The following is a 13,712-nucleotide window of genomic DNA, read 5'->3' on the forward strand; positions in this document are numbered from 1 at the left end:
TTCGAACTTAGCAGAGGATTGCAAATAAGAGGATTTGCAGAAAATTCGTTACAATATAATACACGCTTTTTTCAAACGCTAAATAGTTTTAGTTACAGTACGACTTTTTCCGTAGAACTTCGCTTAAGAATTTAGCTGTATCGGCCAGGTTAAAGCGCACCGCATATAGTTTAGTAAAAACGCATACCTTGATATTAGAAAAATACTTTGATGTCTTGCAAATTTTTATTAGGACTTTAAATTGTTTGCTCTGCGCTCATAGAGTCCATCATTTACAATTTTAAGGTATACACCCCCTTTACTAGACAAAACTAATGACGATGGATCGAATTTCATCTCGGCTGGTGTTTTATCGCAAAACTTTACACAGTGGTTCTTTAAAAAGTGCGCCATACCAATTTTGGATTGTAACAATCCAATACGATTGCCTATACAATTACGTGGACCCACGCCGAATGGTAAGTACGCCATGGGTTCGTGTAGTTTCTTATTTTCTGGTGTAAAACGTTCCGGATCGAAAGTTTCTGGATTGGGCCAGTACTGAAATTACAATAAAACAAAAATTATATAAAGTTGAATAGAAACTACATATTTACACACATCGTACCTTTGGATCATGTTGCAACCCATATGCCGGTATAAAAACGGACATTTCTTTTGGCACTGTATAGTTATAATATGGCCTTAGATCGAAAGGTTCTTCGCCCTCATTGGGCATATGTGCACGATCGAGTGCGGGTAATATCGGATACATACGTAATGTCTCATCGATCACCATGCTCAGATATGGTAGAGTGGTAAGAGTTTCGTAAGAGAGATCGCCATTCTCAGCAATGAATGCATCACAGATTTCATTTCGCAAACGTTCTTGCATATCCGGATGTTTGGCCATTTCGTATAATGCAAATGTCATTGCTGAAGATGACGTCTCAAAACCAGCTGTGAAAAATAGGCCTGCTTGAGCTACTAACGTATCACGCGCCGTTGCATCATACTCTCCATTTGCTATAATTTCATTTTTCATTTCCATCAGAACATCAATTAAGTCGTTACGTTTCACATTACTCTTTTCTCTTGCTGTCATTTCATCAACCACGGTATTACGTAAGAAGTTAGAAAAATCAGTTTGAAGGAGTTTTATTTTGAATGTGGACAACCATTTGGGATAAAAAAAGATATCAAAAACGCGAATGCGCTACTTAAGGTAACATCCAAATGATTGCGCCCATGTCTGCGAAATTCTGCTTTTGGATTTTTGAGACTATTAGCTTGTATACCAAGTGCAGTTGTAGATATGAGATCTGTGGTAAAAAGCGCACAAATATCTTTCACCTCTGCCACGTACGATTTACCTTTACTAGACAGATATGACTCCAGTTCAGCGCCGATCTAAAGAGAAAGTAGTAAAGTTTATAAATCGCTAAGAGATCAAATTAACTAAACAAGTTTTTTTTGGTTGTTGTTATTGTTACTAACCTCTTTCATAAGCAAATACATTTGCTTAACCTTTGCTGCGGTGTACATCGGTGTAAGTTTTGTCATGTGTTCTTTCCACTTTGGATTGTGCAAGAAGAAATGATTATTTGCTCCCAAAGCGTCATTATGTGGATCACTCTGATATTTATAAGGATCCAAAAATGTCAAAAGCAGCTGCCGTTGGAATTTATCTATTAAATAGACCAGCTTTAATAATACGTGAACCCGAGCTCGTCAAAGCTGATATGGTTAAAGATTTTCAAAAGTTCGCCAATCGATGTGGGGCTACACGGGGGTTCACGTATTATTAAAGCTGGTCTATTTAATAGATAAATTCCAACGGCAGCTGCTTTTGACATTTTTGGATCCTTATAAATATCAGAGAGATATAGGAACAAACTCCTGGTCTGTGTAAACATCACTTTAGTATTGCCTAACAGTGGTAATGGCTTCATAAAGGGCACCCCATTACGCTCCCAGTAGCCATATGTGTAGCGCAGCCAAAAGAGCTGTTGTGAGCGAAATTGAAGGAGAGATGTTAAAATATCTTAGATGAGGTTTTCATATCAAAATAGTGCCCAACCCTTGGCCTTTGTCGCTTGGTGGTCTTCACTTAAACGCTAAGCTTGCTTCCCCAAGTAAGAGACACAGAGCCCAAAAAGATTTCTCATCAATCATGATGTGAACCTTATTTCTCAATAGCCATTGAGTTCCTTATATACCTTTATAGTAAATGATATCAGGAATTTGGAAACTAACACCGTAAAGTTATTGTGAAATTTCTAAAGGGCGGTTAAGTACAAAATTTTACGTATTTTATAAGAGACCATATCTCCTTAAGCACTAGAACCTTACCCCTTCTTGATTATCTACACATGGTCGAGGGACATCGTCTAACCTAGGTCGAACTGACTAGTCCGTGAAGACCTCATATACACTGAATGAGTCCATAGTGTTACCAGATCTTTGCTCAATGCCCAAACTGAAACCATTGATCTGGTAACTTGTAGGATTTGTTAATTTCCGAACCTGCGCAGTATACCGCAATGCATACTTTTTTCCTTACTTTGGAACCATCGGTATACACGTGTATCTCCTCGTCTGCGCCCTTAAGCCAAGCTGTCACCTCAATTGGCGATCAGGTAGTGAACTAAGTAGTCTGCCCGTCCAATATTTAATAACTATGTCCGAATGTTCTGGGCTCAAGCTGCCAAGTGCAGTTGTCGGTGTTATTTTCAGGGCTCGCGTTATGTTGAGCATTGATAGCCTACAACTACTAAGGGCCCTCGAGGCCTTCTTCACTCTCTCCTCCACGTTCAGCTTCCACTACAACTTACTATCTAGAATCATTCCTAAATATTTTGCTCATGGTTTCTTCTGCAGGTTAACACCTTCTAGGTTAGGTCTAGACCAACTCAGGATCTTACCCCTCATAGTAAAGAAACCCGGCTGATCCATTTGGTTATGGCTGGATGTACTTAAGATCCTCCGTGATTGCCTGTCTAGAGGCATTGTTGGAAGCCCCGGCAATGTCCAAGAAAACTCCCAAAGAGTACGCCTTATATTCCAAATCTTTTTCTATGCTTATTGGCCTATGCAATTCCGCTGCCATGGTGTGGTGCTAGCGTGCTCCGCCTACCACACCGAAGGTCCTGGGTGCAAGTCCGGGACCAAGAAACATCAAAAACTTAGAAACGATTTTTTTCAATTAGAAGCAAATTTTTCTAAGCCGGGTCTCCCCCAGCAGTGTTTTGGCAAACACTCCGAGTGTATTTTTGCTATTAAAAGATTTTCACTGAAGACTTATCTGCCTTGCAGATGCCGTTTGAAGTCAGCGTAAAACCTGTCCCGCCAATTTATAGGAAAAATTATGAGGAGTACGACGCAAATTGATAAAGAATCTCCACCTTCGAGTAGGGGTATATCGCGCCATGCATTTATTTAAAAATATAAAGATCGAATGTAATGAATAGACTTTCAATATTTAATTTTTACCTAAGTCCGGCAATTTGCGATCCACCTTTATAAAGCTTTCGCTATTCGTCCCGAAATTGTAGTCACCTGCCTTGGCCTGCTTTCGGATCAATCTGACTCGTTTTCTTTTTCCTCGGTTTGTTTTAAAATTATCTGTTTACCACAAATCTCTGCCTGATCACATCGCGTGCTAAGAGTATATTAAAATGTTGTATTTGAACGAACTACAAACTCACACAGTCACGGTTGCCAACTTTTTGTTGACCAAAGACCGAGAGTTGATCGAAAAAAGCAAACTTTGTTAACAAAATACATTATAATAACTGTAAGTTATATACCATCTTATCTTAGAGAGATTATTGGTTTTTACTTAGTCAAAGAAACTTAGCGTTGTCAATGAAGACGGCTTGACATACGAAATCAAACATGTTTTCCGTTCCTTTTAGATTAATTTGTAAATTTTCGAACACAGATTAAATCTTCCTCCACCAGCCACTCCCAACTCAGTATAGGTCTTCCCCTTCCTCTACTTCCAAATACGGGTGTCGATAGAGCGTCTTCATCCATTCCAAGGAAATGATCTAGCCAGTGAAACTTTGGCGCTTTTACTTGTCGCAGCATCTTCATATCTGCCTAAAGATCATATAGCTCATTATTATTTCTCCTTCTATAATCGCCCTCGTCATTAAGAACAGTAGCATAAATCTTCCGGAGAACTTGTTTTTGGATTCCAATTAGGGCTATCTCATCCTCTCTTGATGCCGTTCATTATTATGAGCCATTTATGATGAACGACTTGTAAAGCGTGATTTTTGTTTGTCCAGTGAGGACATTACTTTTTAATTGCCTAGTCAGCCCAAAGTAGCACTTGTTAACAAGAGCTATTCTCCGTTTAATTCCTAACGGGCATGCTCCTTACCAACTTATCGCTTCCGTATTTGAGCCTGAATGTTCGTCATATTTGGGTTCCAGAACGTTATCAGAGATTACAGTATCGGGCTCGTTGTTGCTGCTGTTGTTGTTGTAGCGATAAAGACACTCCCCGAAGGTTTTGGGAAGTGTTATCAATGTTGATGGTCCTTTGCCGTATATAGATCTGGTAACAAGCACCATTAAGGTACAAGCCCGACCATCTTAATAACAATTTAATATGACCACATTAAACCTTCTTTAGGCCTATAGGCCAGTTCCCACTACCTAGTTCCATAAAAAACTTGGGGCCGCCAGATCCGCGGATGCTAAAGAAACAGGATTCGCCACGCGTAGGTGAGATTGACAATTGTGTTGGATAAGCTATAAATTGCGCTGGCAACCCCTTTAAGGTTGCGCCCCTTGAATCATTTGTGTCGTCTCTTACGACAGGTTTACCTGCCGTGGGTATATTCTACGCTCTCTAGCGCGGGGGGGGGGGGGTTTATCGGGTTCGTCTTCTCCCTTCAATACTTCAGCATACTCTGTATTAAGTTACCAGGTTGCCATTACCATTTCTGCAGGAAACCTTCCGTCATCTTCCTGATTTTTTGATAACATTTCAAGCACTATTCATACCAGCCAGCATCTGAAACTCCTCGCACATATGCTCTTCTGTTTCACGTTATTTCTTTATATATGTGTCCCTCTAACTCCTTCGCGTCAAAACCACGCTCCAATTTTCCTCTCAGACAGCATCTAAAGCTCCTCGCACCTACGCCGCTCTGTCTCAGTTATTGTATGTCTTTTCTAGTTTGTCATAAAAATAGTATTTATCCTTGTTATCCGGCCCGTCTATTGGCGCGTTAGCGCATTAAAACTTTATATTGAAAAGCATTGCCTTGGTGCGGATAACGACGAGACATTCCATCATAGCCGTGAACGACAATACATATTTTGCAGTGAAATTTTTTTACCGCCACTCCGGCTTCGAGTTCTGCTTTTTTTCTAAAGTAGATGTTGCAAGGCCTTTCGTCCCTCTGTCTTGCCTCGGTAATCGTGCTTCCTGTATAGCGATGATGGGGACATCAACTAACGAATGAAACCGGGCAACGCGTTCGGATATTTCAGGTACATGGAGGGTCCTTCAAATGTTGGCTATAAAACCATAGTCCGTTCAACGATTGCCGTGCTCAGCAGAAAAAACGTTGTCATCAAATTGTACAGCGCATTTACGCGGTTGGTCGCAGTGGTAGCGCACAACCCAGAAACAGTATTTGGATATGAGTGGCCTTGTACGACAGGCAAAAAACACCACTAAAAAATGGCCGGTGAATCCAGTACTCAAAGAACAGTACCCAAAACTTGCGGAAGAGGAACGCATACTCCCTAGGGAAACGCGAGTCACTCTAGCTCAACTTCGTTCTGGATACTGTAACAGGTTAAACTCTTACCTATCCAGAATCAACGCCGACATACAAAATGTATGCCCCGCTTGCAATGTGTCCCCACATGACACCAACCATCTCTTTAATTGTAATGTGGAACCAACGCCTCTAACACCACTTTCATTATTGTCCACCCCTGTTGAAATAGCAAGTTTCCTTGGACTCCCGTTGGGGCATATTGATGACAATTTGTGATCGGTCGCAACTATTAGGTGGGGCGAAGCACTGCTACAAGAACAACAACAACAACCACTAAAAAATATCTTTAAAACGGGAGTTTTATAAGAGAAAAAATGTATAGGTACTAGAATCCCTGAAGAATATATATTTCCGGTATATTTTTTTAAAGGTTATGGGAAAGAAATAAAATTATGGGCCAATTTTAGCACCATGTTATGAAAAATTAGTTTCTGGCCCCTAGCTACAGATAATGAGGGTATATTCGAAATTCTAAGTAGTTTGTGTTTAGTCGATGTTCGATTAAGCATCAACACGGACACCGGTAATCACCTTGAAAACCGAATTATCTGGTTGAATCTGAACGCTTGGCAACCTTGGGCAGACGCCGTAGCATGAATTTAGCGTGCGCGGCTGCCATACCGAGAGTCCTAAGTTGAAGTCTCAGCAAAAGTAACCTCTTAATAAGATTCTGTGTTCGTGTCGACATAAAATACCCAGTTTGTAGGAATAGTTAAAAGTAGCACGCCTCAAATTGGAATATAAACTGGGCCTAAATCACCGCGGTATTATATCGCGCCAAGTAAATAATATGATTAGCTATAATAAGCACTTGTGCAATGTATTATATATATAAGCCCCGCCTTATCGACACTCCAGGGCAAAAGGCAGAGATTAGACTACCCACCTTGTTTTGCATTAGCTGCATGCATGAGTTGGTGGTTTAAGAAAGCTACAAAGTAGTCAAGTTACTTTGGTTTCACAGTGCTGCTTAAATGAAATGAGCTTTTCTCATTCTTGTATTCAACTATAAAACGGATGCTTCCAAAGGGCCAACAGATATTCCTAATATAAACATGTTCTCCTTGTGGACTCTCCTTACTTGTCAGAAGCCATTTTTCAACTACTCTGTGGAGGTGAACCCTCTTACGACAACCTCTCTAAAGTGCAAGCCTTGTGAAACTGAAGTAGAGGAAGGCGAAACTTTCACTCAGTTGGAAGAGGCAGGTGGGGGAAGACTTGACCTCCCTTAGTGATCCCAATTGGCGTTAGTTATCACGAAACAGAGATAGCTGGCGTGACTTATTACGAAACTACCAAAATCTCTAAGGCGGTTAAGCGCCAATTAATGATGATAATGCAAGAGCTTCTCCTCCAACTTGTGGTATGCTTGTTTTAATGTTTGCTATAAATTGGCGGAACCTACAGGTTTTACGTCGAACTCGAGAGTCATCTGCTAAGTTAGATAGTGGAAGTGAGAGTGGTAGTGGGAGTGTGAGTAATAATGAGAGTGCTATGAGAGTTGGGACCCGAAAACTCATAAATCACATAGAAAATTTCAATAGAGCATCTCGAAATTCATTAATAATTGGTCCAGGGATCGTAAAAATTCCAAAAATCGTTCGAGTTAAAGAGACTTGAAGCTTTAAAGCATTGCGATCTGGGAGATTGTAATATTCAGTACAAAGGAATTTTCTAAATAGGGCAAGGATCGAGGTATTGAGATATTTAGAAAATTTAATTCAAAACATGTGGAATCTTGCGACCGCTATCTGGATAACTTCCCGTTAGGCTTTTCTCTTGAAAGGAAGAACGTACTTCACATCCCAGTGACAATGCAGCACGAGGGAAAAGTTTTCGCTAGGTGGTCCCGGGATCGCGTAAAGTTTTTAGTTAAATAAAACACAACGGTGATATCTGCCTATCACAACTCATTTGTACAAAAACATCACGAACTCTGTTTCTCAAGTCTCCCAATGATCCAGAGCATTTCAGATTTGTTATCGGAGATTTGTTGGCTATTTATTTATTTGTTCTCGAAGATGTACCGGTTTGTTTTAAAACAGATAATGATAAAACCTTAACTCCGAAATAATACTCAAAATGACACCCAAATAGCAAACCTGCTATCAAAATAGGTTACGAGTTTGTTATGGAATGATTCGAAAACGACCGTAATTAATCGCAAATAGATCACCAACTAATCCCTCAAGAAAACGAACGAGACGGTGTCGAAATCTTTCCAGCCAGCATAGTTACCTTGTTTGAAGTTAGTAAAGGTAAGGCATTCAGGCGTACTGAGCTAGTCTGAGGAGAGGGTTTATGGGTAGTAGTTCTGATGTAAGAGTAATCATCGCTTGTCAGGGATCCGGAACTAGCTTCACTTTGAAATGACGAAACCCATATCCTATTTCCGTAAGGAACTTCAGCTCACCAGCGTTTCGCTCGCAAAGTAGTATGTAACTCATATTGTAATTTCTCAAATGTGATTCGGTTTGCGCTTAATAGCTCCTTGAATCATGAGATAACCACCTAGTTAGTGTCATATGAAAAAGCAGTCATAAAGTATCTATGTTATGGATGACAAACGTATTGGCTCGAAATGCTGCCGACAGAGAAAATTGGAGTTAGTAGTTCAAATCCTACCCAATCGGACAAAACCTTTGTATTGTAACGAATTTACTGCAATTCCCCTTATTTACAATCTTCTGCTAACGTTCGTATCGCTAAACTGTTGAATAAATAACTCCAATATTGAATAATGGAAAAATGACCTTTATTAAAGTACTTCACAATAACACTTATACTTTGAAACTAGCTGGCTTAATAACCAAACTGACTGATAGCTTAAATGAAACTGATCTATTGCCCGACAGATAGCGTGCTTAACTGAAACTGCCCATAGCGCCTCTACCGCTGATGCTTTTATATTCTGTGATTTCCTCGTGGCATCTTCTAGGCGCTTCCAGAATTTTACTTAGTTAGCTATAAATTTCTCAGCTACAACTACAGATGTATAATTTTTATAGCTTCTCTCATACCCCATGCGCTTGTATGTGGGATCGACACTTCCCCAATCACAATTGCATACCTTTAAGAGCATTTCAGATAAGATATCTGCATGGGCTTGTGCATTGCTCTCAGCTGCGTGTACCTACATATGTGTAGACATAATGGTTGATTCCTTTATGTAGATACATAATGATTGATCTATGGATGTGCATGCAAGGCGCTGCTTGGCATCGGCTTAGAGATGGCAGCACCCCTTAGTTTTGCTAATATTCTTAACACTGCCCTGCACCTAAGTCTGGTCGTCCCGATCAGACAAATCTCTCGATATAAACGCTGCTAGCATCTCCAAATGTACCACTCTTCTACTTCGTGGTTTCCCAATGGTTTGTATGCGGTAGATGGTGTCACTGATCTTCTTCACAACTTTGTACGGGCCTTCCCAACTGCACCGAAATTTGGATGGAACACCTTTCCGCTGGTGAGGAACAGTACCAAATCTCCCGCCAAGAAACCTTTCGAATTATTGTTCTCATCGTACCTGTGTTTCATCGTACTACTCAATACCCTGGTTCGTTCCTTCACACTCTGTTATTTGGCCAATGACCTACTTCGTAGACCTTGCGCTGGACGGATTTGCTTTGCATAATCAGTATCGTTCCCACGTTTCCCAAAAGTAGTACGCTCTGGCTTGAAACTACCCTCGCATTCTTTCTGGGAAACTCGTTGCTTCGGTTTTGTGCGTCCATTAGGTTTTGTCAATGCCAGTGTTACTCTCGCAGGTACTTTTGATTTTGCTTTATTTGGCCCATTCGATCTATCAACCTTTGTCTTTGATTTTCGTGGTCTTTGTCGGGTCTTTTCCACCAGTACTCGATTACTACTGAAATCTTTCTGCAAACTGAAGTTAAGTGGTATATCCTGGTTCTTATAACGCATCACCCTTCTCCACATATCGATCTTGATGTCATGGTCAACCAAGAAGTCCACTCCCTATATGACTTCATCAACGATCTCCGTCACAATGAATTTGTGTAACACTATGACCTTTCCAATTAATACCTCACATACCACTTCTCCTTGGACTTGGTTATACTCGCCAGTGACCGTACGCAACCTTGCTCCAGGTAACGGTTTTACTCTCCTGTTAACCAAGTCAGATCGGATTAAGGTATGAGATGCGCCCGTATATACAGTCAGTACACACTCCTTGCCATCCAGCTTTCCTTTGACGGCAAGACTGCTCGATTTTCTTCCAATTTGCGACACAGATATCACAGGGCATTCAATAGCTGGATCTAGCTCTCGATCTCTACCTCTTACTCGCTCTTGCTCATCTCCTCCAGCTTTGCGTTTACGGCCATCCACATTGTTGGAGCTATTAGGACCAAGATCGCAATGACGTGCAAAGTGACCGGGCTTCCCGCATTTGAAGCATTTGATAACTTTTTCACTCCGCTTTTGCGATCCTTTCAGCGCCTCCAATATTGCGTGTACCCACTCTGGCCTTTCTACTTCCACACGGCGTGCTTTGAAAACTGGCTTACACAGAAGCGACGCTGTTTCCTGAATCAGAGCGTGGGATACCGTTTCTGCGAATGTTGGCTTTGGGTTTGCGTATGTAGCTCGCTTTGTTTCGACGTCTCGTATGCCATTTATAAAGCTCTGAATCTTTACCCTTTCATTGTATTCCAACGGGGCGTCCGCATTCGCTAAATGTGCTAGCCTTTCAATATCCGACGCAAACTCTTGCAATGTTTCACCAGGCCTGTGGAATCGTTTCAGCAACTCCATTTGGTATATCTGTCTCCTATGCTCAGTTCCGTATCGTCTCTCTAGAGCGCCCATCAATGCTTCATAACAGTTCCGTTCGCCCTCTGGAATGGTCTGTAAGATTTCGTCAGCTGGTTCTTTCAATGCTACGAAGAGTGCAGCAACTTTATCTTCAGCATTCCAGTTGTTCACTGTTGCGGTCTTCTCAAATTGTAACTTAAAGGCGTGGAAAGGAACAGAACCGTCAAAGGATGGTGTTTTTACCTTTGGATTACTCGTTGAAACTGCTGGGCGATTTAGTTGCAACTGCTCGAAACGTCCTGTCAAAGCATCCATCTCGGCCTCGATTTTTTCTTCAAACTGTAAAATTTTTTTATCTTGCGCCTCCAACTTCGAGGAAATGCGTCCTTTTTGCTCTTCCAGTTGAGCAGAGATCTGCGATTATATCTGTTCCGAAATTTGTGCCGACATTTCAGATATACGTGTCTCTTGCGCTTCCAGTTGAGATGCCAAATATGTCTTCTGTTCTTCCAATTGTGATGCTATACGGGTTTCCTACGATTCCAGTTGGGATGTCATCTTGGATGTTATGCGTGACTCTTGCGATTCCAGTTGAGATGACATTTGCGATGTTTGAGCAGATATTGCAGCCAAAATCATGTTCAAGTCTGTTCTCGTAACTGTCTGCGATGTTTCTTCCATTTTTGTTGTTTCCTCGCCATCAAGATGAAAATCATACTCTTCCACGTCAATTCCTTCTGCTTCCATTGCCTCTCGTAGTCGTGCCTGAAGTTCGGGTTTAATGCCGGTTTTATTCAATCCACGGTTCTACAACTCCTTCTTCAGTTGCTGGATCTTCAATTCACTGAACTTTGCCATGTCCTTGTTGTCCTCTGGAATTTATTCAACAATACCTCTTCTGTCACCAATTGTAACGAATTTACTGCAATTCCCCTTATTTGCAATCTTCTGCTAACATTCGTATCGCTAAACTGTTGAATAAATAATTCCAATATTGAATAATGGAAAAATGGCCTTTATTAAAATACTTCACAATAACACTTATACTTTGCAACTAGCTGGCTTAATAACCAAACTAACTGATAGCTTAAATGGAACTGATCTATTGACCGAAAGATAGCGTGCTTAACTGAAACTGCCCATAGTGCCTCTACCGCTGATGCTTTTATACTCTGTGATTTCCTCGTGGCATCTTCTATGCGCTTCCAGAATTTTTCTTAGTTTTAAATTTCTCAGCTACAACTACAGATGTATAATTTTTATAGCTTCTCTCATACCCTCATACCCCATGCGCTTGTATGTGTGAGCGACACTTCCCCAATCACAATTGCACACCTTTAGGAGCATTTCAGATAAGATATCTGCATGGGCTTGTGCGTTGTTCTTAGCTGCGTGTACCTACATATGTGTAGACACAATCATTGACTCGTTTATGTAGATACATAATGATTGATCTATGGATGTGCATGCAAGGCGCTGATTAGCATCGGCTTAGAGATGGCAGCACCCCTTAGTTTTGCTAATATTCGTAACAATATATAAACAACATACTACGTTATATGTATGATCTCTTGATTCGATGTTTCTGCTGAGAATGTTTTTACAATGATGCACCTATTTGTATTCTAAAAATTTCTTGTATGCCATGTTTCTACAAAAATATTTCTAAGGCCCGTGTTCACCATCCTCAGTTAGTCACTTGTCTATAAGTTATCCAAGCTTGAGCTTTCTCCATGCTAACTAAAGAATGGACTGTGCAAGATAGAAGTATAAACAAGAGTCAGCTGTTTTGTCGGTTTTCATGTATTCATAACAGATATTTGTGATTTGTTCTACAAAATATTAACAATTATGCATTTAACCTGGGGTTGATTACCCTGTGTTAGTGAAGATTGTTATCCTCAAGTTAAATTCTTACTTAACCAGCATTAGAATTAGCTTGCATGAGGAAAAGGCTATACCTAAGCATTCCACCCAGTTTCCCTGTCCCTTGAAGAGATCGGTGGTGGTTTAGTGTTAGTTCAGAGCTTAAGGAGTGACTAAAAGCCAAGGGATTTGATGGCCTTTTTTCTGTCGCTAAAAAACCCGATTTCCTTGCTGACAGTTGGTTGTCCAAGCAAACCGCAGCTGCTATGATAGCTGAGTGTTATATAGGTTATATAGGACAATGATCAAGTAGTCTTAAAGAGAATTGGAGGTATTGGTTCTTTGAAGAGATCAACCCTACCGTTTAATTTAGAACTTCGGTGTAAAATGCTGCCATGAGCAGCGAATCACCGATACGAATCCACTTTATCCCATCTGCTAGGAATGTTTACTACAAAGTTCCTTCAAGAAAGAAGACTGCAATAGTGTAATATGCCGGGATGACTGCATCTGCCTAGCATCCTGCTTGATGTAGGGGCAGGATATCAAAAATAATCTGAAGAACTCCGCTTGGCGTAGTTCTTACAGCAGCAAATAAGCTGATCATTCTAGACATGTGAATATTTTCTTTCAAATTTAGGTTTGATGTCTTACCCAAAGCAGACCAACATACGACTATCGTAAAGCAATACGAATCGAATAATTGCAGTATAATTCCATCTGCATATACTACGGTAATTCCCCATTTTGTGCCCATGGCATTTAAATACGTAGGTATATAATGTAATACACGCTTTCTTCAAACGCTAAATAAAGTCTTAGTTTCAGTTCGACTTTTTGCGCAGAACTACGCTTAGGAATTTAGCTGCATCGGCCAGGTTAAAGCGCATGGCATATAGTTTAGTAAAAGCGCATACCTTGAAATTAGAAAAATACTTCGATGTCTTCAAAATTTTTATTAGGACTTTAAATTGTTTGCTCTGCGCTCATAGAGTCCATCATTTACAATTTTAAGGTATACACCCCCTTTACTAGACAAAACTAATGACGATGGATCGAATTTCATCTCGGCTGGTGTTTTATCGCAAAACTTTACACAGTGGTTCTTTAAAAAGTGCGCCATACCAATTTTGGATTGTAACAATCCAATACGATTGCCTATACAATTACGTGGACCCACGCCGAATGGTAAGTACGCCATGGGTTCGTGTAGTTTCTTATTTTCTGGTGTAAAACGTTCCGGATCGAAAGTTTCTGGATTGGGCCAGTACTGGAATT

At 40.6% G+C, this 13,712-nt stretch overlaps 1 protein-coding gene across 1 annotated transcript in view; it reads right to left on the minus strand.

Annotated features, from left to right (window-relative positions):
* Window positions 1-222: 222 nt before the first annotated feature.
* Window positions 223-13,712, minus strand: part of LOC137245904 (cytochrome P450 6g1-like) — a 30,158-nt gene continuing 16,668 nt past the window's right edge. Inside the window, 6 exon segments of the mRNA XM_067777095.1 lie at window positions 223-540; window positions 608-1,176; window positions 1,179-1,389; window positions 1,477-1,614; window positions 1,915-1,932; window positions 13,399-13,704. Coding sequence (XP_067633196.1) covers window positions 229-540; window positions 608-1,176; window positions 1,179-1,389; window positions 1,477-1,614; window positions 1,915-1,932; window positions 13,399-13,704 — 1,554 coding nt within the window. The 3' untranslated portion in view covers window positions 223-228.

This window comes from Eurosta solidaginis, chromosome 3, assembly GCF_040869045.1.
Source record: "Eurosta solidaginis isolate ZX-2024a chromosome 3, ASM4086904v1, whole genome shotgun sequence".
NCBI classification, from domain to species: domain Eukaryota; kingdom Metazoa; phylum Arthropoda; class Insecta; order Diptera; family Tephritidae; genus Eurosta; species Eurosta solidaginis.